Source organism: Cervus elaphus, chromosome 23 (genome assembly GCF_910594005.1).
Source record: "Cervus elaphus chromosome 23, mCerEla1.1, whole genome shotgun sequence".
Classification (NCBI taxonomy): domain Eukaryota; kingdom Metazoa; phylum Chordata; class Mammalia; order Artiodactyla; family Cervidae; genus Cervus; species Cervus elaphus.
The window spans coordinates 10,426,908-10,451,612 of record NC_057837.1 but is presented as its reverse complement, the minus strand read 5'-3'; the positions used below and the strand labels follow the sequence as shown (position 1 = coordinate 10,451,612).

General features: G+C 40.2%; 2 protein-coding genes across 9 annotated transcripts in view; both read right to left on the bottom strand.

Annotated features, from left to right (window-relative positions):
* Positions 1-24,705, bottom strand: part of LOC122682154 (ninein-like protein) — a 705,741-nt gene that overhangs the window by 524,589 nt on the left and 156,447 nt on the right. The gene's annotated exons all lie outside the window — the stretch shown is intronic.
* LOC122682155 (putative ankyrin repeat domain-containing protein 19) overlaps positions 1-24,705 on the bottom strand; it is a 66,975-nt gene that overhangs the window by 8,297 nt on the left and 33,973 nt on the right. The window contains exons 1-5 of the mRNA XM_043884961.1: positions 10,367-13,573; positions 9,949-10,084; positions 6,334-6,517; positions 2,253-3,209; positions 494-646 (exon numbers count right to left, since the gene is read on the bottom strand). Of these exons, the coding sequence (XP_043740896.1) occupies positions 494-646; positions 2,253-3,209; positions 6,334-6,474 (1,251 nt within the window). The 5' untranslated portion in view covers positions 6,475-6,517; positions 9,949-10,084; positions 10,367-13,573. Of the gene's footprint in view, positions 1-493; positions 647-2,252; positions 3,210-6,333; positions 6,518-9,948; positions 10,085-10,366 lie in introns of the transcript that reaches the window.

Below are 24,705 nucleotides of genomic sequence, written 5' to 3'. Positions count from 1 at the left end.
TACTTAAAAGGAGAAGGAAAGAAGGCAATGCCTATACTTCACCTGGTTTTATAATACCCTTTCTGCACAAGTTATTCTGAAATCCATGAAACCAATATATACAGAACTCTACAGCCAGTCACAAAAGGGAAGGTGAGAAATGACAATTTACTGGAAACTTTCATTAAACATTATCCTCTGATTTGATCTCATCATGTAATACAGATATCACTAAAAAAAAGTATTGTTTCAAAGAAAACAAAGTCTCTCAACTTGTGTGAACAAAGAGGCACAGTTCTCAAATTGCCTAAGGGTAAATAATATAAGAAAAAAATATATACTGCAAATGGCAGAATGAAAGTCAGAGTTTAAGAAACGAGTGCACTATAAAGATAAGAAAATTGTAGTAAATTACTTTTAACAAAAACACAAAAGAAAGCTGATCATGAAAATGAATGTCCTAAAACACTTCATCCTACATATTAACTGTTGACGCGTTCAATTTCATACATATCTGACTTGTGAGTTGACGGAAGTTGTTCTTTAAATCCTGTGTCTCATCGTCTAAGTTAGCACAATAGCGTGACATGACTTCCAGTGAAGCCTCTGACATAGACTGCTTTTTTACGGTGTCAGCCAGTTCTTGCCGAAGTTGTCTCACATCTGCCTAACAAGATGCTCTGTCACTGAGTTTATCAAATCACTTTACTATGACGTTGAGCTAATAATAGATAACGCCAACATATTGACTTCGAAAACTATCACCACACACAGCAACTCACCTTCTTTTGCCTCCTCACTGAATCTGATTACAGACACAGAAGGGGCCACCCTCCGGTCTTCCTGATATTAAGTCACTCAGACAAAAGATGCAGACCCGCTGTCCATGCCCTGCCCCTCCCGATAAATCTGCAGAGCTTCACCACTTCGCAACCAGAAAGAAATGGGTGTGAATGTGCAACAAGTGGTGGTAAATTCCACCCTGTGGAACATTTTCCCTCTTTCTTTATTAGAGGCTTTGATTAACTTCAGACATCTTCACATATTCCAACCAGTGCTCAGATCTTTCCAACAGATTCCTATCCCAGCAGTAAAATGAGGCCATTCCCTTGGGGCTTATCCATCTGATACCTGGTCGTGTGTCTATGTTAATCCCAGACTCCTCCTCTCCCCCTGCCCCCCGCCTCTGCCCGTGGCTGACCACCAGGCGCCCCTGCGGAGCACAGGGGCTCTGCTCAGTGCCCTGCAGTCACCTGCCTGGGAGAGGACCTGGGAGAGAACGGATACGTGTGTAACTGCACCACCGCGCTGGGCACCCGAAACTGACGCAGAAGTATAAACCAACTACACTCCAACACAGAAGAAAAATACAATCTGCAAATGAGGTTGCTCCCATGGCCCTCAGGGAGCCTCGACAGCCTGGCCTCCACCTGCCTCTGGGCCGTGGCCCCTACAGCCCGCTCCCTGACTCCCTCCATTCCTGCTGCTCTCAAGTCCTGCCACGCTTCATTTCTAGTGGACACGCTTGTATCTAAATGGTAGTAACTGATACTGAAAATGAGAATTATGAGAAAATTGTTGTAAAAATATTCTAGGTAAACCCTACATAACAGTGGGAAGATTAAATCAAGAAGAATTTTGCTAAAGCTCACCACTTGAGTCCCAAGTTATGTTTTAATGATAAGTAGATGCATTTACAGAGTTGAGAGGCTTTAAGAATAAAGGATCAAGGCTAAAATGTTTCCCATATTGACATCTTTCAAATTGACATGAATAAAAATAAAACTATACCAACAAATATGACACAAAGTTATGACAAGCTGCTGAAGCCAAAGTACAACATAGCCTCTGGGAAACCTGCAATTGACTGTCAAGGTAATCCATGTAACTGAAGCTTAACTTCAAAATGTTTATTTAGGTTTGAGCATGCTTCATCATGATACTGACATGTGGTAACATAAAAATTAAAATTAGTACCTTACAAGTAAAAGAGTGAATTACTAATATCTGTCTATATAAACAATCTAGAACTGAATCTCTTAGTATTTCATAAGACACGATGTCTCGAGTCAAAATAAAGCATTTCTCGGGTCTAATTTTTATTTGCTGGATACAAGGTGTGCTTTTAGCCTGGATTAGAGACCATAGATTCACAGCCTGTGTATTTTTTTATAGTCAACTAGATTCAACATTTAGCCAGAATCTAGTCAAATTCAAAACTTTGAATTTTCTTTCAGGAAATCTGAGACTTATTTCTCCTTCTGGATACTTACTTCTCTTTCTGCTTTCTTATTTTCGTACTGACACAGTCTCTCTTTTAAATGATTCCGTTCACTGATTAACTCCTTGTTTCTTTCTTCTAGCATCAGACCTTGTTTCTCACTTTCAGCGTGGAGTTTTCTGACGATTTGCTGAAATTGGTCTTGGATGCCAATGACTGTCTTCTCTTTACTGTCGGCTTTGTTTTGCACATCATCCAGTTGCTGTCGGAGCAACATGTTTTCACTCTGGAGTTGAGATAATCTCTCCTCTAAGGATTCCTGCTTTCCAAGGTGTTCCTTCACTTTGCCTTGTTCGTTCCGATACATGTGTTCAGCTTCCTGCTTTTGACACTCTGCTTGGTGAAGGTCTCTCTGGACACGTTCTAATGTCAAGGTCTTTTCTCTAAGATCATGTCTTGTGTGCTGCAGCTTGATTTTTAGCTTATTGAATTTATGCTCCACTGTAGACAGTTGCTGGGAAAGTGCCTTGCTGTTATCTTTTAAGTTCGCCACATCAGACTCCATTTTGTCCTGCAAGCATAACCACTCGTCTTTTGCTCTCTGGAAGGCAAGTTCCAGGTCTCTTGGTGATGTCTGACCTCGATCAGGATCGTGTGAAGCAGCAACCAGTTTAGAACGGTAGGATTTCACTTCTGTTTCCAGTCTTTGTTTGCTTTCTTTTTTGTTCTCCAGCTTAGACTTTAGCATCATATTCGCAGCTGCCAGAACATTAGGCTGGCCTGTATCCTGGGATATAGTCTTTGTTAACATTTCCTCAGTCAGTTTTACCACCTTTTGAGCATCATCACTCTTTGCTTTGACAATTTCAATGTCCTCAAAATAGTTCCTTTCCTTTTCCAGGTTCTGACTTTTCACTGCATCTATTTCCAGTCTTAGGCTGGCAATTTCTTCCTGCAGAATGTGGTTTTTGCGCAACAGGTCTTTTGCTTCTTCATGACCAGCAGAAGTCTAAGTGAAACAAAGGAGATTTTTAGCTAGTACACAATAAAGTAATATTTCATGATTTCCTCTGAAATGAAAGATTATCCTGTCTGTTTATACACTGAAAAGTGTGTCTCCAACTAGAAAAAATAAGGTTCGATACAAACCTCAGATTTTATAAAAGCAGAAATGTTCGGACGTTCAAAACTTTAATTGAAGACAATGAATCCATGAAAGTAAAAAAAAAAAAAAAAAAATCCCAAGACACTTTTCAAGAAGCTCAGCCCTGGGGAGGCTTTTCTCTGAACTACAATAAACCCAGAAGGCTTAAAATAAAAGATTTCTAGATCTGACTGCACTTAAAGATTGCATCTGATGTGGAATATTTATACAATGGAAAATTACTAAGTCATAAAAAAGAATGAAATAATGCTATTTGCAGCAACAGGGATGGACCTAGACATTATCACCCTAAGTGAAGTAAGTCAGACAAAGACAAGTATTATATCATACTGCTTATATGTGGAATCTAAAATGAACTTATTCACAAAACACAAAGACACAGAAAACAAACTAAGGGTCACCACAGGGGAACGGGGAGGTAGGGGAAGGGATAAATTAGGAGGTTGGGATTAACATATACACACTAGTAGATATAAAATAACAACAAAGATCTACTGTACAACATAAGGAACTACACTTAATATTCTGCAAGAAGAATCTGAAAAGGAATATGTGTGTACTTGTGAGTGTGTGTGTAAGTGAGTGTGTATGTGTGTTAGTCACTCACGCATGTCTGACTCTTTGCGACCCCATGGACTGTAGCCCGCCAGGCTCCTCTGTCCATGGCATTTCCCACGCAAGAATACTGGAGTGGATAGCCATTTCTTTCTCCAGGGGATCTTCCCAACCCAAGGATTGAACCCAGGTGTCCTGCATTGCAGACAGATTCTTTACAGTCTGAGCCAGCAGGGAAGCCCCATTTATGTAATATACACACACATATTCAAATACATCTGAATCACTGTGCTGTATACCTGAAACTGACGCAACACTGTAAATCAACTACAATTCAATAAACAACACCACTTGCTAGCTTTGTAAACACTGCAATTGTACGTCCTATAGAGCTGCTTCACAGTAAGAGTGTTGACTCTGTATATATTTAAATAGATAAAATTTCGTACAAAGGTTTTCCTTGAGAATATGCTACCTTCTAACATTTTAATAGGCAATTACAAGAATTACACCTATTGACAACTGTACTAAGTACTTCCACAAACATAAATTAACTCATTAGCTATGATGATTCTGGCAAGGGAGAAGTTAAAAATATAAGTAAGCTGCAGGCTTTTCGCCAGGTCCTCTGACTCTACTAGTCCTCTCACATCAAACCACAGTTACTTCTCTAGTACAAACATATAAATACAAAATGAGCCTCCTATTCTATTCATGGCACATACACTAATGGTAAATAAGGTAAAATTTAGAGAGCTCTTCTTAGAAACCATGAGATGATTTGCTGCTGGGATAAATTTCATTATCTCTCCATAATGTTTAACATAGTAAGATGGGGGAAATACAATGAAAAACACTTAATAACTATCACTAAATATACATTATGGCATATCTGTCACTGCTTTCAGAAGTTCCTTCTACTGAAATCAGACACTACATAGAGCAAAGTGTTCATTTTCTCACAAGTAGAAGAATGACATCCAAAATATGGTCTCTGAACTACCTATAGTTTCCTCCTTACCATCAGAAGTGATAAAGTAACCCAATGATTGATCAAGGAAGGAAATTCACTACCAAAACCCAGAATAACTATTATTAGTAGCAAGTGCTTTTTTTTCCCCTTGGTACAGGGAAGGCACTTTTATAAGTTTATTCTAAAGATACAACTGTTTTAAGTGTTGAAAAGTGCTTCTACAATGGACGTCTCAGTTATCTACAAACTGAGAAACTGTAAATGATGTGAAAAGGTCGTTGACAGGGCACTGGTTACAGAAATGACAGTGGAGCCAGGAGCGGACTCTGATTCAGACACTGGAGGTGAGGACGTGCATGCAGTCACAGACACGCTCACCCCAGAGCAGAGGCACTTGGTCAGGTAGCGCAGTCGATGTGGGGAGCACACACAGTCTGCCTGGCCTAAAGCGCAATCAGGCTCCCGGCTCCTTCGAGACAGTCGTGAAAGGTTTGAGATCAATTCCTATGGGAAATAATAAAGTCCTCTCCTTGAACGAGGCCATTGTATGTCCCTACTTGACTGCTGTAGACAAATGGATGTGAATTACAAATAGGACTTTCCCGACCTCTCCCTGAGAGGTTTTCATTGTGGGAGATCTGCTGCTAGGACCTTGGGGATGGGACCCGGTCCGTGTCTGAGAGGGATATTGGCTGGGGAGTGAATTCCTCTGCTCTGAGATGCCACTCGACAACTCTGCAGAATGAAGGACAATCAACTTCAAGAGTGTTTGGTTTCTACCAACTGCTGGAAAAAAAATTCCATGGGGAGCATTCCTGTACCTCTGGAGGACACCAGTGAACACCAGACCTTGAGGACTCTACTGTGAGGGAGAACCCAGCTGGGAAAGCTGGAGCTAGCTCTGAGCTGTCCATGGGGCACGTGGACTGGAGGGCTGAACGGCACAGACGGAGGGGGTCCACGACCCTCAGCCACCTGCCAGATTGAAGGCCAGAGGTAACTTGATGTAAAATTAGGCACGATCTTCCCTCCCCAAGCCCCTTCTCTTCTAGACCTATTCACTCACCAATTGTCCTTCAAGGCAGAAGGATCTGTCGCCTGAGGCGAGCGAAGAGCTTAACCTCCAGTTTCTACACCAATCTCAACCCTGTGGTTTCTCAGTAACTATTGTGTGAGCTACTGACATGACCTCTTCCTCCCTCTGATCGAAAAACTGCACCCAACATTTCAGGATTACAGAATTCTTATTTCTGGCCTTGTTACTTGGGGAATTTTGAATTTCTTTGCCTTTGTTTTTAAGAAGTAACCTAAAATTTCCTGTAACACTAAATAAATGGCACAACACTAAATAAGATGGTACTTTTCCAAAAAAGGGGACATTATAAATAATATTGAGAAATAGTCTTAGAAGTGTGAAGTTTTCACCACAGATTGCTCTACCTGATTCCAATTGTTTCTCACAGTCTTCAGTTCCATTTCGAGTGCTCGGAGACTGAACTCTAATTGCTGTTTCATTTCAATTTCTTTACTATGTTCGTCTTCTACTCTTCTTAACTGCTCCCTAATTTTTTCACATGACATATTAGTGTTTCTTCTCTTCTCTTCTTCTTGCTTTAAGGCGAATCTGAAAAATTTAGAGAGCTCTTCTTAGAAAATCATGGGATTATTCGCTGTTGCTGCAATAACTTTTGTTCCCACTTCACAATGTTTAAAATAATAAAAATGGGGGGGAATGCAATGAAAAACACTTAATAATGATCACTGTTTTCATACACAGGGTTAAGAATCAAATTGCATACAACTTTGTTTTTCTTTTGTCTTGAGAAAAATGGCTACTTCATACATCTGTGGGTGGGAATGTAAAGTAATATAAACTTTTTGAAGAACAGTTTAGAAATATAGATCACAAGCCTTTTTAAAACTTCTCATACTTTAACCAAATAACACAATATCATTAAAGAAAAATGTATTCAAAATAATTTGAAAAGGCAGAAATGAATTTATAGAAAAAATGTTCCTTGTATTAAATAGAATACAGAAAAGTGAAAAACAACCGAAAGTCAATTTGGTAAATAACTAATGGGGATTCCATTATGGTGGACTCCTGCATGGTCATGAAAATGATGATTTGGAAAAATATACGTTAGGCTATTAGAAGCATTCACTGTTAAGAACCTGCTATATTATTCCCAAGAATTTCATACTCCATAATATGCTTTCTCTCCTGTAAAATCCAAGGGGATAAGTTAGTCCTTATAACACGCCTACATCTCTGCAGTATTATACGAAACAACAATTCAAACATTTCTTTAAAAGCGAGATGTACGGTACCTCAAGCTGCCGAGCTCTAGTTCCCACTCTACTTTCTGATGCTCTAACTGTGATTTTACTTCTTTGGTTTCTGACAGCTCTTTTTGTAGCCCACGAACCTTACTTTTCATTTTGTAAATTTTTCCTCTAAGTAGTTCGCAGTGACTTCTTTGAAAATCTACTAATATTTCATAGGAAAAAATTGCATCCCGAATTTTCAACAAGCTACCAAAATATGCATGACGAAGAAAACAAAGATAGACACACACAAAAAATTATGTGAGTAATTTTTGAATATAAAGAACTGTGCCTTTCACAGTCACTCATCCAGGCGCTGAACAAATATTAAGTGTCTATAAAGTGGAAGACATTATTCTAAGATCTGAAGATAATATAGACGCCCCTGGCTCTTGTTTAGCTTGAAGTCTAGTACAAGAGAAAGACAAATCAAACAATTATGACGTCAGATAGATACTATAAGAAGAGACAGTTCTATAACATAACAGAACTTGACACAGATTGGGTCCAGGAAAGACTTCCCTGGGGAAGAGATGTCACACTGAGACACGAAGGATGAGCAGGAAGTGGTGAGCAGAGGAGGAACAACCCTGTGGACAGTCTCCAGCTGCCATGTGTTTCTAACCAAGACAGAGGGAACAGCTATGGGTTTACCTTCCTCAGTGCAGCAAGCAAAAACAATACCGACAAAATACAGGAAACAATGAATTTCACGACAAAGGACTTCAGGGAATGAAGGACAATGATCCCAGAAACACAGGAGGTTAGCCTAAGGAATGCCCCAGCTCACTGCCTGGAGAGAATTTCCAGGCCCCCACAAGGGGAGAAGGAATGGAAGCTGAGTCCACCAGACTTCCCAAGTGGAGGTGATGAAGCTGAGAGTCTGGGGAAACCAACGCGGGCAGAGATCACAGGTCAGAACCATGGAGAGGAGAGAGTGGAACACAGAAAAACGACCCTGGAGATCTGAGGAGGAGCCCCTCGGGTATTAAGCAGAGGAATGAACAGTGCACATGTGTGAGAAACCACCTGAGACCAGGGCAAAACCATCTGAAAAGGCTACAGGAAACCGTGCCTGGTGCTCACTCACTCCAAGGAATTCTATCTATTCTCCTGAAACAGGCTGGAAAAACTACTTGCCAGCAGAATGAACAGGGTCCTCAGCAAGGTCTTGCCTCCAAGGCAGGAAATAATCAGCCCTAGTCCCAGGGCCACTCTGGATGCACCTAACAAATCATGAGGAGCAAGAGCACAGAACGATCTCCGGAAAACTCTCCATATTTGGAAACTAAATCACACGAATCTAAATTATCCTTGGATCAAAAGTCTACAAGCAATAAATGCTGGAAAGGGTGTGGAGAAAAGGGAACCCTCTTACACTGTTGGTGGGAATGCAAACTAGTACAGCCGCTATGGAGAACAGTGTGGAGATTTCTTTAAAAACTGGAAATAGAACTGCCATATGACCCAGCAATCCCACTCCTGGGCATACACACTGAGGAAACCAGATCTGAAAGAGACACGTGCACCCCCAATGTTCATCGCAGCACTGTTTATAATAGCCAGGACATGGAAGCAACCTAGATGCCTATCAGCAGATGAATGGATAAGGAAGCTGTGGTACATATACACCATGGAATATTACTCGGCCGTTAAAAAGAATTCATTTGAACCAGTTCTAATGAGATGGATGAAACTGGAGCCCATTATACAGAGTGAAGTAAGCCAGAAAGATAAAGAACATTACAGCATACTAACACATATATATGGAATTTAGAAAGATGGTAAGGACAACCCTTTATGCAAAACAGAAAAAGAGACACAGATGTACAGAACAGACTTTTGAACTCTGTGGGAGAAGGTGAGGGTGGGATGTTGCGAAAGAACAGCATGTATATTATCTATGGTGAAACAGATCACCAGCCCAGGTGGGATGCATGAGACAAGTGCTCGGGCCTGGTGCACTGGGAAGACCCAGAGGAATCGGGTGGAGAGGGAGGTGGGAGAGGGGATCAGAATGGGGAATACGTGTAAATCTATTGCTGATTCATGTCAATGTATGACAAAACCCACTGAAAAAATAAATAAATTAATTAATTAAAAAAATAAATAAAGAAAATAAATTACCCTTGGATCAAAGAGGTAATGAAAAGAGAAAGGACAACGTATTTTGAATTGAAGGAAAACAAAAACGTTAAGACCAGCAGACATTTTAGGGAACTGACCAGCTGATTCTAAAATTCATGTAGAAAGAAGGGTAAAAACTAAAACCAGATGGAACTACACAATTGTGACCTTTAACCAGAAAGCAGCAGCAAAGAGAGGCAACAGTTGGGCTTGAAGGAAGGGGGTCGCATGATGAGACCTGAATGCTTAAAAATAGGCAATAATTACATTTGCTGTGCAGATTGAGGTTCTGCCAGGGGGAGTGGCAGGGAAAGAAGTCCTGAGATGATTTCAGTTACTAGGAGGGAAATGATGCTGACCTGACCGTGGGTGAAGGCACAGGAAAGAAGCGTCAACAGAAGGTTCAGTGAGTGAGGAGGATCACAGGCCTGTGGCTCACAGGATACACTCACCTTCATGTCCTTTTAATGCAAAACATACTCCTGAGATGCCCAGCACTGTAACATATCCCTGGCTCTAGAGCAGAACTGACAAGGTGTGCACATATCACTACGCTGTACACAGACAGGCTTTCCGTTAACATTTACACTGCGCTCCTACCTTTACACCCCATGTCGAGAGGTTCCACTTGCAACGTGGAAATCGTAGAGTAAAGCATGTCGCCATCCTCAGAAACAGTCTCAGAAGACTGAGTTAAGTCATCCAGGTCATTCACGTAATTAATTTGTTCTTTGACCTACACGTAAATAATACTGTTTCACAACGTCCTTAAAATATGTATAAAATATACTAAGTGTACAGAGGTGACAAATCTCTGTATCCAAACAAAAACAGACATTTCTTAGAAGAAGAGATTTTTATCAAAAGGATAACTTTATCAACAGTGTTTCTAGATGATGTGTTCAAAGTAAACCTCTCTACAACAAAGGAAGATTTTCCATTTTACCACTATTCTTTTTACAAAGTATTTGCAACAAGGATAATATTCTTGAAAGTTCATTTTTTTTTTTTACTATACCTTCTTCTTTTCATGCGGTGTTATCCTTGCAGGCCTAAAAGAACAAATGATTCTTTTCAGGCTAATAGTAAATATTCAAAAATACAAACAATACCTAAACTTTTCTGTTTTATATAAACTCTTTGCATTGGCAAGTAATTGTCTATAAAGGATGCAGAAATAAATAAGAGCAGCATTAAAGAACACAGAAAATATATCAGTAATATTAATAAAGTATTCAAGTTAGATCCAAGGAAAAGGAAAAACATAAAGTTACTTGCGTTGTGTGATAGGAAACAGTATACCAGTGTTTTTTGCACCTGTTCTTTTCAATAAGAACTAACTTTTATGGCAATGTGACCTGTCTGGGAGGTATTCTTCCAGTCCTTCTAAGAAAGAAACCCATTTGAATGACCAAGATACTAGCTTTTTGAGGACATCCTATGCATCATCCATGCATTGTTAGAAGCATCTGACGTGTCTTGCAGGCATTCAGGCCTCACAGTCCTTCTGGGAGATGGGCACTCACAGAGGGTGCGGGACGTGCCCACGTCCCTCAGCACATCACCAACCTCCCAGAATTCAACCAGGGAGTCGGCGTCAACACTGCTCTTCCTAAATGTGCTGAGAAAGTAAGACTGAAAAGCCTTTGAAGTAATATGATAGCAAATGAATGTATAGTACTATGTCAGGTCTAGCTATAGCTATAAAAAATGATTTCTGAATCTTAAAACATATATCTCAAAAATTAAAAAGGCTTCAGAGGTAGGCAAGACTGGAAATCTACTGTCCATGAGGTTTTGTTTTTTTGTAAAGAAATTCATCAATAGGCATTCATTCAACCATCCTGCTGTTTCTTCCTGCATCTGACGTACATGTATTGAGCACACAGTATGGTGTTAACGACACTCTTAGTACAGGAAGCACAGTTTTTGTCATTTAGATCTTTATCATCCAAAAGGAATAATTTGTGAAAGACTGCTAATAATGTTTTTCTATTAAATAGAAACAAAATCTTCCCCTTTTCCCTGGAATCTATAAACAACTATGAAGGTTAATATGATGTGATGTTTCAGAGCACCTTACAAAATCATAGCTACTCACCATGTCACTATCAACTAGAATCATCAGGGAATGACCATATCCTATTCAGTATAGCCTAAGTGTTTGTAAATTCACAATTATGTAATTTTTGAAAATCTATATATGATAGAATTAACTTAAGCAATCATCTGCATAGTCCATTACATAGGAATTTTACACTTCAGAACCAATGAACAAGCCCTTACCATAAAACTATACATGAACAGGAGTATTATGTACAATTAGGTTACCATAATACTTTAAAGATAATGCCATACAATTAATAAGCTTTCTAGGGTTGGAAATGCAAACAAGACTAAACTAAATAAACACGTCCTCTGCTGGCTCATTTCCAATAGCATACACACTCTAAAAGCTCCCTTCTTAACATAAAACAAGAAACACCTGTGAACTCCAATTCCTCTTCAGTTACCATCCAGTTCTTCACTGCCTGTCCCAATAACATTCCCTACGGAACGTTTATGTGTATTCCCTACAGTCCAGCTTCCAAGGGGGCTATTTACTGAAATGACGTCCGGCCAGAGGCACTGTCCTCACCGTGACCTTTCGGCAGTGTCCGTCACTAGAGGTGAGCAACCTCTTGTCTTGGCCTGAGCACTGTAGAATGCTGCTCTATTTCCAGAAGAACTCAGTGCTAATACTTCCTCCCCTACAAACGAGGAATCTGGAGAAGGCACCTGCCATCACTCTGAGCCACTTCCCTCAAAACGCTGGCATCATTCACGTGCAGCAGGCCACCAGTCAGCGAATCGGTCTTTTCAAATATGGGTGAAATCACACATCCTCCTGGTGTCCATTTGCCATTGTTCTTTTTCTTTACGTCCTTCCTGTGCACACCAGGATCGCTACTTTAAAAAGTCCACAAAAAAGCCAGTGTTTTCCAATAATTCAACTGATAAAGAATAAAAACCAATTCTTATAAAATTCCAACTCTTACCCATCTTAAGTCATTGATTAATTCACAGAATAGTTATGAAGTACTAACCATATGCAAGAAAACAAATTCTTCCTTCAAACACAGATACGTTTATGATACAATATGATATATAAAAGTTGACATATGAAAGTGATAAGTGAAATAAGGAAGGATTTGCAGAAGAAGTGAAGAGAGGAGGTCATGAGAAACGGAAAAGGGAGAAAATCATTCCACTTGGAGATTTGCATGTGAGCACAAACATCAGGCACAGGGCATCTGGAAGGAAGAGCACAGAATACATGGAAGGAAGTAGAGAGATGCATCTGGAAAGACACTGAGAAGAACCTCAAGAAACCTCAAGGTTTCCATCTGGAAACCCGGATGGAATCCACTGGCTAAGCACCTTGACTCTTACACATGGGAGTCACAAGTAGATTTACACTATATTTTTTATTTTGCTACTAAATATAATAATGGTGAACTTAGGGACTTCCCTGGTGGTCCAGTGCTGCCAATAAAGGGGTCAGGGGTTCGATTCCTGGTCAGGGGAGATCCCACATGCCATGGTGCAACTAAACTGTGCTCCACAGCGACTGAAGCCAGCACCCTAGAGCCCACGCTCAGCATCAAGAGAAGCCACCACACTGAAGCCCAAGCACTGCAGGGGCAAGGACCCAGAGCAGCCAGAAATAAAAAGAGAATTCACAGAAAAAGTAACACTTCATTCAGGCAGTATTTCAAATGTCATGAGGCACATATACCATGAAAGAAGAAATCAGGGAAATATTGGGCCAGGGGAGGAGAGTTTACTTTTAAACCACCCGCACGATGCGGTGACAGCAGCAGCATGGCTGAAAGACCAATGCCTCATTGGCTCTCCCGCCACCAACAGCAGTTTGGCCTCCATCCATGGACAGACTCAGAGTGCTAGGAGGAAAACCTGCCAACCGAGAGGACTCGATCCAGAAAAGCTGTCTTTCAGAAGTGAAGGAGAAATAAAAACTCTCCCAGACAAAGCAAACCTGATGGAGTTCATCACCACTAGTCCCGCCTCATAAGAAATGCTGAAAGAAGTCCTCAAACTGAAATGAAAGGATGTTCATTAGTGACATAAAATAAATTTAAATATACAACACACTGGTTAAGGCAAGTATGCAGTCAAATCCAGAATACTCTAATATGTAACACGGTGGTATGTTAACAAAGTAACTAGTATTAAGGCTAAAGGATAAGCGTATTCAAAATAATTATATCCCTAGTAAAATGTAAAATTTGTAAATCACAAACATTAGCTCAAGTTAGAAATTATTTTACAGGAAAATAAGTGACCTGTTGTTAAATATTGATATAGGCTTACCTATAAGAATCTTCATTCTGCATAGCAGGAAACTCCTGATTGCTGTTTCCTCCACTCCTTCTCTGCTCAATCAATCCCTTCTCATTAGCAGCATCGCATACATTGTCTGATACTTCCACTTCACTACTTTTGTGCTTCTTTTCTTCTTCAACCTTTAACGAAAGTTTGACACTAAGAATAATTGCTATGTATTTATTAGAAAGATCCTTGTTTTCAATTTTATTATTTGACTCAAGTGTTCACCCCGAATTTAAGTGGTAAAAATATTTTTGTGTTCATTTTAATTTTATCACATACAAGTCACTGAAAGTTTTGTAAAATCTGCTCCTTTCTATTTGAGGAAAAGAAACAAAATCCCCAAAGTTTCAAAAACGGCTTTCTTAGTAAGATGCAATTATTCATATTCAGTCTTCCCCACCTGACTGGCAGCGACAGAGAAATAAAAAGACAAAGACACAAAATCCGTCCTCTTTGGTCTTTACCACCTGCATTTTCCATTAAACAGCCAGATGTAGAGGAAGTGACACCTTCGCACCTCAGAAAGGAAACATTCTTCTCTCTGCACTGAAGCTATTCTTTCCCCTCTGCCTTTTACAATTCTTTTTTCACTTGGATCCAGGAGATAGCAAAAAAGTGATGGTGTTCAGTAAATTAAATGAACCAGAGTTTACCAAAACACAAGGAGCAGAATGAAACTGAGGAGTTGTTAGTGAGTGTGGAATTCTGCAATATAAGTAATGCTTCCCAATTCCACATTCAATAACCACCAAACCTTACAGCTAGAGGGTATAGAAATAATTACCTAGTATTGCCCCATTATTGACCAAAAACAGCAATAAGATAAAAAAATGTTCAAGGTTTTGTGTAAGGCCCCTAAACTGGCACTCCCTAGCATTTTATGGCACCAAAAGAGATGATACAGTTCTGGAACATTGAATGTGATATATTACCAAATGAGTTCATCAGATTAATCAGAAAGTAAAAAGCGTGACATTGGCACAGTAACTCAATGCCTTAGCTGGGGGTAGGGCTCATCTCTTTTTTTTTTTTTTTAACAAGAGAATACTTGGAGTTTTTTTTGTTTTTTGTTTTGTTTTGTTTTTCTGTGTGTTGTTCAAACTCAGTCAAAGCACCTCTTACACAAAAGAGCAAACAAACATTTTTAAAAAACCTATTACTGAAGAAAGAAAAATCTCACAGCATCTCAAAACTCAGTCTTCTCCTTTGTAGATAAACACTTAATTTTTTTTTTTTCTTTTCTGCTCAGGGTTTATAGTACCTATGGGCTTTCCTGGTGGCTCAAATGAATCCACCTTCAATGCGGGAGACCTGGGTTCCATCCCTGGGTTAGGAAGATCCCCAGGATGGGAACAGCTACCCACTCTGGTATTCTTTCTGGCCTGGGGGATTCCATGGACAGAGGAGCCTGGCAGGCTACAGTCCAAGGGTTCACAAAGAGCTGGACACGACTGAGCAACTTTCTCTCACACACACACACACACACACACACACACACTATCTATGTAAGAAAATCACACATGTCAAAACTTTCCACATTTTAGAATACAACATACTGGAAAGATCTGTCTCAAAAGAAACATCTGAGAGAGTGATTAAAGCACAGGTGGGAGCACACGTATTTGTTGTTAAAAAGACCCTGAAGCCTCCAACTAATAAAAAAATTAAAAAAAAAAAAAAATTAAAAAAAATAAAAAAAAAAAATAAATAAAAAAAAAAAAAAAATTAAAAAAATAAAAAAAAAAAAAATTAAAAAAAAAAAAAGACCCTGAAGCAGCCGTGCTGGAAATCTAAGTGCCCAGCGACTGCAGAAAGCAGAAAAGGTCACACATGCTGAACCACAGTGAAGAGCGTACAGGGAACACGTGTTCATGTCCCATCTCTCAGTAAGTGCTTTCTTCCCATTCTATGGAAATACAGCTTATATTTAACCCAACAGAGTTAAAGGGGAAAAACACCGCAAAACCCTAGCTGATTATACGTCTTAAGCAATTTCCTTGGTGCTTATTCTGGCTCAGAAGACCACATGGTACATAGCTAAATGAGTTTCCCAGTCCATATGAAAGACTGACAGAGAAGAATTAGATACTAGAATTGATGGAAGGACAAAAGCCATGAAAATAGTTTCCTGAATTCCTATTATTGAGATAATAATCAATTTCTACACAATTACCTCTTTGAATGACCCTGCTTTATTCATAAGTGGAAAACCAAAATGGACCACATCATCAAGAAAGAGAAAAACCAAAGCAAGAGAAAATGAACCTCCACCTCTTTTGGAAGTTGAATTTTCTCTTTTTCCAGAGCCAGCAACTCTACTTGTAACATGTCTATTTCATTCTTCAACCTCTGCATATTCTTCTCTATTTCTTTATTTACATACACTTCAGATGCGTTGTGACTATTAGGTGGAGAAGAATTCTCATTTTCTAACTTGGGTTCCATGCTTTTATTGTCACTAGCACTGCAATTATCTGCATGCAGTGGCTTCTGGAACCAGTCCTGTATTGCTTTATTTTTCAGATCAGTATTTTAACAACAGCAAGGGGAACGTGAACTTTTATTTGAATTACATGTTTCATTTTACCATAGTAGACAAGCCACAGACTAGAATGACATGCCTGTCCCATGTCTAATTTCTGATTAGTGGGATCTTGCCTCATATTTTGTGACATTCGCATATCAATCTCTTGGTCTTTCACTTCGAATGTAACTACCAGCTCCCCTACTTTTTTATTTGCTGTATCATTATAAAAACTCTCCTCAATTTTCATAAACACATGTTCAATGTCTAGGTGATAATTTTCAAAGTCTACTTTGTTTTCAGGGAAACAAAGCCTTGAAGATGACTGACAAGTCTTTCCAAGGGACCCAGAGTTTATGGACCACAGAAAAACATTTTGGAGACTGGGTTCTTTTTGTTCAGGAAATGCTTGGAATACTAGAGAGACAGATACTCCAAATGCATCTTTTTCCTCACAATCACTTATATTATTTGTGAGATTAGGAGATATTTCCTTTGGGTTTGCTCCTTCTTTAGGGTTATCACATAGTGGATATTCCTCAGGACAAACCGTAATTTGGTATTCCTCACAAAATGTCACTGAACTTCCGCTTTAACTCATTTGTGATGGGTTTTAACTTCTCTTTCCATTCTAATTTGCCTTGTTTGATACACATTTTCTCATACAGTACTATACCAGAAATGGAAATTTACAGTTTTACATACCTGTGAATGGTTATTTTCATCTTCATCAAGTTTATCTTGTTCTTCCTTTGTTATCATTTCCAAGTCTAGTTCTCTTGACAGATCTGCATGTGTAGTTAAAATTACTTAGAATGGTTAGATAAAAGACATAATCCTCATTTAAAACACAGATCTAAGACATTGTATCAAATGACAGATTAAATCAATCTTAACCTTCAGCTGAATATTTACTTCTTTAAGAACTACTTTCAGTGACCTAAAAACTTCAACAAACCATACGGGAAATACCAGATGTCACCAGATTATAGGCACACAAACAACTCAGAGATTCAGTCACAGATTGATCCAAACATCAGTGAACAAAACAATCAGAAACCAAACAAAATACAGGACAGACATATAAAGTCACCACATCTTCTCTTCTCTACTTCATAACAGGACCTTTTTAACAATATGCCAAGCATCAACTGCAACATTTTTCATGGTTTACAAAATTCTTCTTACTTTTTAGCTTTTATCAGTTCCTTCGTCTGAAATGCTTCCCTCTACTCTTCTGACAAATAACTTTTCATCTTTTAAGGCTCAACCTGCTTTGTAAAGTTGTCTTTGATTACTACCATCTTTCCCCTGATAAAGAGGTATGTCTTTCCTTGTAGCTACCTTAGCACTTTAAAGATTTTTCTGGTGTATCTTTCTAGATTTTCCTAGTGATAGATATAGATCTGAACTGTAAATTATTTCTTCACATGTCTATCCTCTTGGCTCCTAGACTGCAGAGGATAAGCTCTTATATACAGCGTTGTTGTTTTTTTTTTAATTTATTTTTTTATTGAAGGATAACTGCTCTACAGAATTTTGTTGTTTTCTGTCAAACCTCAACATGAATCAGCCATAGGTATACATATATCTCCCCTTTTGAATCTCCTTCTAATCTCCCCCTCCCATCCCACCCCTCTAGGATGATAAAGAGTCCCAGTGTCTCTTATTCAATAATTGTTTCTCGGGTTTCTGCTCAGTACTAGACCCTGGAGTTTAATGAAAAATGTAGAAAAAAGTGCCAGGGATGGCTTTTCTAGAGATAATGCCTGAGCACAGACTTACACAGGTCACGGGAACAAAGGGCAGAAGAGGGAGAGCATTTAAGGCTGTAGCAAGACGGGGGGAAAAGCACACCCCCCACAGGGCAGAGATTTGTCCAAAGTAAAGGGACCAGGACTGATGAAGACCATGGCATCCGGTCCCATCACTTTCTGGCAAAGAGATGGGGAAAGAATGGGAACAGAGACAGACTTTATTTTCTTGGGCTCCAAAATCAGTGCAGATGGTGACTGCAGTCATGAAATTAAAGGACGCCTGTTCCGTGGAAGAAAAGAGATGACAAACTTAGCATATTAAAAAGCAGAGACATTACTTTGCCAACAAAGGTCTGTCTAGACAAAGCTAAGGCTTTTCCAATAGTCATGTATGGATGTGAGAGTTGGACCAAAAAGAAGACTGAGCACCGAAGAATGGATGCTTTTCAACTGTGGTGTTGGAAAAGACTCTTGAGAGTCCCTTGGACTGCAAGGAGATCCAACCAGTCAATCCTAAACAAAATCAGGTCTGAACATTCATTGGAAGGACTGGCGCTGGTGCTGAAGCTCCAGTACTTTGGCCACGGGATTTGAAGAGCTGGCTCATTAGAAAAGACCCTGATGCTGGGAAACTGAAGTTGGGAGGAGAAGGGAATGACAGAGGATGAGATGGTTGGATGGCATCACTGACTCCATGAACGTGAGTTGAGCAAGCGCTGGGAGATGGTAAAGGACAGGGAAGCCTGGTGTGTTGCAGTCCATGGGATCGCATAGAATCAGACACAACTGAGCGACTGAACAACAGGGACAAGTGACGAGGACATCAACAGCAGTTCAGAATTCTAGAACAAAGGGCAGAAAGGGCTAGAGATGGAGGGTCAGCCAGAAGTCAGATTATGAAAGCATCAATGGCGCTTTACGAGGTCTAGACATTAATGTGACTCAGAGTGCCTCATGGTCACGTGTGCTTTTGAGATTGGTGACTCTAAACACCACAGGACGGATGAATCTGAAGGGCATATGAATGACCGGAGGAAGACGAATCTGATGGCATTAACTGGGAATAAAAAGGTGATGCAGGCCTGAATTGAGGGAAGTGTTTACAGAAATATTTAGGATATAAAACTTCAAGGTACAGTATAAAATAAATCTTTAAGAAACCAATAAGTGTACAAATCCAGGGACCCTGAAGGAGTAGGTTCTGCTCGTTATTTTATAAAACATATTGACTGAGAAGAAAATGATCAACATGAACTGACTGAAGTGGCTTCTATTTTATATTTTTCCTGTCTCACATCGTCCAGTGTTGAAGGGACTTCTGGAGGCATTTTATTTGAATTTGTTTTTCCTGGGCCTACCAAGCTCACAGAGAAACAAGAACAAACGACTCAGTTGTATAGATTAAAAGGAAAAAAAGACAAACACGTTGAGTTTAGAACTTGTAGTCACTATTCTAGGAGATAACTGAGAATCCTCTGTAAATGCAAAGGTGAGGATAGAAAAGAAAAAAGTACAGGAGTGAAAAAACAAACAGTGGGTGATTTTTTACCATAGCCCTGACCGTATGACTGATTAAAGGTGCTAAATTAATTCATATTTATGGACAACACATTATTAGACGTGGAACTGTCTAGGAACTGTCAGGTCTAAATTTTTTCGGAGAAATGAAAGAAACAAGCAAGAAATGTAAAAGTGAAACTTTAAACCCCGTGTCAACACAAGGGCCCCTTTATCATTTCACATCCAGTCATGCCAATGGTTTAAAGTGGTGGTTCTGTAGTGTGCCCTGAGAATTCCTGAAGTCCACAGACCCACTCGGCCAGGGGGTCCAAGAGGTCAAAACTATTTTCACAATAACTCTAAACGTTACTTCCATGCTCAATTACGTTCTGAGTGCACACAGGAGTTCTCCACAGACAGGATATGTGATATCAGAAAGCTAATAACTAATGGAATTAGCCATTATGATTGTGTGTGCCTGTATCTTTATGTTTTTTAGTGTTATTTTCCAGGAGTCTCCGGGGGAGGCGAGGGTTGGAGGTGGCCTGCTGCAGGGTCAGGGGCACTGAGTGCAGCAGTGCATGCGTGGGACCTGCTGAAGGAGGTGCCATTATCTGCATTACCTCCACCATGGTTTGGCCTCAGGTCAACCAACAGGGAGGGAACACAGCCCCACCCATCAAGTGAAAATTGGATGAAAGATTTACTGAGCATGGTCCCACCCATCAGAACCAGACCCAGTTTCCCCCTCAGTCAGTCTCTCCCATCAAGAAGTTTCCATAAGCCTTTTATCCTTATCCATCAGAAGGCAGACAGACTGAAAACCACAATAACAGAAAACAAACCAAACTGATCACATGGACCACAACCTTGTCTAACTCAATGAAATTATGAGCGAGCCATGCCATAAAGGGCAACCCAAGACAGACGGGTCATGCTGGAACATTCTGACAAAACATGGTCCACTGGAGAAGGGAATGGCAAACCTCTTCAATATTCTTGCCTTGAGAACCCCAAGAACAGTATGAAAAGGGAAAAAGATAGGACACTGAAAGATGAACTCCCCAGGTCAGTAGGTGTCCAATACACTACTAGAGATCAGTGGAGAAATAACTCCAGAAAGAATGAAGAGATGGATCCAAAGCAAAAACAACACGTAGCTGTGGATGTGACTGGTGATGGGAGTCAAGTCCAAGGCTGTACAAAGCATAGGAACCTGGAATGTTAGGTCCATGAATTAAGGCAAATTGGAAGTGGTCAAACAGGAAATGGCAAGAGTGAACATGGACATTTTAGGAATCAGTGAACTAAAATGGACTGGTTTGTGGTTTCGTCCGTAAGTCGTGTCCGACGCTTATGACCCCATGGGCTATTTGTAGCTCGCCAGACTCCTCTGGCGATAGGATTTTCCAAGCAAGAATGCTGGAGTGGGTTGCCATTTCCTTCCCCAGGAGATCTTCCTGACCCAGGCATCGAACATAGGTCTCCTGCACTGCAGGTAGATGAAAGGTCGGGCATGTTGAGGTATGCCCCGGAAAAGTGCTGCAGGCAAGTTCCGGAGGCTGGCTAAACTTCCAGGGGCCGGCCCCCTGCAGCCTGGCCCAATCAGGTGCCGACACGGAGCCCTTGGACACCAACCGCCGCTGTAGCCCGCGCTTTCTTCCTTATATGGGAAGACCTGGCTTGGACGCTGGCCCTGGCTATAAAACCTCTCCCCACCCCTCATACCTCGCAGACTCCCTTTGTCTCCTCGCTCACCCGCCCCCGGGAGTTCTGCCCGAGAGCGACCGCCCAATAAAGGCCTTCATCAGCGGTCCTTAGAGGTGGCTTTTTCTTCCCGCGGCGTTTTCTAACAGTAGATTCTTTACCAACTGAGCTACCAGGAGAGCACCCAAATGGACTAGAATGGGTGAATTTAACTCTGATGACCATTATGCCTACTACTGTGGGCAAGAATCCCTTAGAGGAAATGGTGTAGCCATTAGAGTCAACAAGAGTCCCAAATGCAGTACTTGAATGCAATCTCAAAAATATCACAGTAATGCAAGTCTATGCTCTGACCAGTAATGCTGAACAAGCTGAAGCTGAACTGTTCTATGATGACCTACAAGACCTTCTAGAACTAACACCCAAAACAGGTGTTCTTTTCATTATAGGGGACTGGAATATACAAGTAGGAATTCACGAGATACCTGGAGTAACAGGTAAATTTGGCCTTGGAGTACACAGTGAAGCAGGACAAAGGTGAACAGAGCTTTGCTAAGAGAACGTACTGGTCATAGCAAACACCCTCTTCCAACAACACAAGAGAAAACTCTACACACGGACATCACCAGATGGTCAATGGCAAAATCAGACTGATTCTATTTGTTGCAGCCAAAGATGGAGACGCTCTATACAGTCAGCAAAAACAAGACCGGGAGCTGACTGTAGCTCAGATCATGAACTGCTTATTACCAAATTCAGACTTAAATTGAAGAAAGTAGGGAAAACCACTAGACAATCCAGGTATGACCTAAATCAAATCCCTTAGGATAATACAGTGGACATGACAAATAGATTCAAGGGATTAGTTTTGATAGACAGAGTGTCTGAAGATCTATGGATGGAGATTCATGACATTGTACAGGAGGCACTGATCAAGAACATCCCAGAGAAAAAGCAATGCAAAAAGGCAAACTGGTTGTCTGAGGAGGCCTTACACATAGCTGAGAAAAGAGGAGAAGCTAAAGGCAAGGGAGAATAGGAAAGATATACCCATTTGAATGCAGAGTTCCAAAGAATAGCAAGGAGAGATAAGAAAGCTTTTCTCAGTGATCAATGAAAAGAAATAGAGGAAAAAAACAGAATGGGAAAGACTAGAGATCTCCTCAAGAAAGTAAGAGATACCAAGGGAACATTTCATGCAAAAATGGGCACAATAAAAGACAGAAATGGTATGGACCTAACAGATGGAGAAAATATTAAGAAAAAGTGATAAGAACACACAAAAAAAATATACAGAAAAGATCTTCATGATCCAGATAAGCAGGATGGTGTGATCCTTTCCTTAGAGCCAGACATCCGGGAATGTGAAGTCAAGTGGGCCTTAGGAAGCATCACTAGAAACAAAGCTAGTGGAGGTGATGGAATTGCAGCTGATCTAATTAAAATCCTAACAGATGATGCTATAAAGTGCTGCACTCAACATGCCAGCAAATCTGGAAATCTCAGCAGTGGCCACAGGACTGGAAATGGTCAGTTTTCATTCCAATCCCAATGAAAGGCAATGCCAAGGAGTGCTCAAACTACCACACAGTTGCACTCATTTCACACGCTAGCAAAGTAATGCTCAAAATTCTCCAGGCAAGGCCTCAACAGCACATGAAACATGAACTTCCAGATACTCAAGCTGGATTTAGAAAAGGCAGAGGAACCAGAGATCAAATTGCTAACATCCGTTGGATCATCGAAAAGGCAAGAGAGTTCCAGAAAAACATCTACTTCTGCATTATTGAACACCCCAAAGCTTTTAACTGCGTGGATCACAACAAACTGGAAAATTCTTAAAGAGATGGGAATACCAGACCACCTGACCTGCCTCCTGAGAAATCTGTATGCAGGTCAAGAAGCAACAGTTAGAACTGGACATGGAACAATAGACTGATTCCAAATAGGGAAAGGAGTACGTCAAGACTGTATATTGTCACTCTGCTTATTTAACTTATACACAGAGTACATCATGCAAAATGCCAGGCTGGATGAAGCCCAAGCTGAAATCAAGATAGCCGGGAGAAATATCAATAACCACAGATATGTAGCTGACACCACCCTTATAGTAGAAATCGAAGAACTAAAGAGCCTTTGGATGAAAGTGAAAGAGGAGAGTGAAAAGGTTGCTTTAAAACTCAACATTCAAAAAACCAAGATCTTGGCATCCAGTCCCATCCCTTCATGCAAATAGATGGGGAAAGAATGGAAACAGTGACGGACTTTGCTCTGGAGGGCTCCAAAATCACTGCAGACAGTGACTGCACCCATGAAATTAAAAGACACTTGATCCTTGGAAGAAAAGCTATGACCAACCTTGACAGCATATTAAAAAGCAGAGACATTACATTGCCAACATCAGTCTGTCTCGTCAAAGCTATGGTTTTTCCAGTAGTCATATATGGATGTGAGAGTTGGACTGTACAGAAAGCTGCACACTGAAGAATTGATTCTTTTGAACTGTGGTGTTGGAGAAGACTCTTCAGAGTCCCTTGGACTGCAAGGAGATCCAACCAGTCCATCCGAAGGGAATTCAGTCCTGAATATTCACTGAAAGGACTGATGCTGAAGCTGATGTGAAGAACTGACTCAGGAAAAGACCCTGATGCTGGCAAGACTGAAGGTGGGAGGAGAAGTGGAACACAGGGGATGAGATGGTTGGATGGCATCACCGACCTGATGGACTTGATTCTGAGTAAACTCAGGGAGTTCTGATGGACAGCCTGGTATGCTGCAGTCCATGGGATTGCAAAGAGTCGTACACGACTGAGTGACTGAACTCAACTGAACTCCATACAGTAAACATCAATAGACAGAAACAGAAGTGCCTTGGAATTCTCAGTCATTTTTAGAAGTATAATAGGATCCTAAAGCCAACAACTTTCAGAATCACTCTTTCAAATATTATGTCTATCAAATAGTCATTAAAGTATGATTACTTCCACTACTTCTAATAATCAAAGACACCACAAACTCACACACAAACACACACACACACAAAAACACACACACACAGTCTGCTAATTGAAACATCGCATTTGCCTACATTCACCTGTGTAACAACACTATAATGAAATAATTATAAGGTGATATACAACTGACATATTAGCAAGTGAAGTTTTACTCTAGGGAAAGTTTAGAGTTCAAACAAGCATTTTTGGACACTGGAAAAGACATAGAGTCTAAAATTTAATCTCTGAGAGTTTCCTGAGAAGTATAGAGATTCCAAACTGAGAACTTCATGGTATTGAAACATATACAGAAACATCTTGAGTTGAAGCTTACAATTTAAAAATTTCTTGTTCTTATGCTTGTAAATATCCTTTGTTTCAAAACACAGGTATCAACAATAACATTTGCCTTATGTATGTCTAATTCTTCAATTAAATTTGCAAAGAAAACGTTAGAAGTATGAAGACTGAGCATTTCAAATAT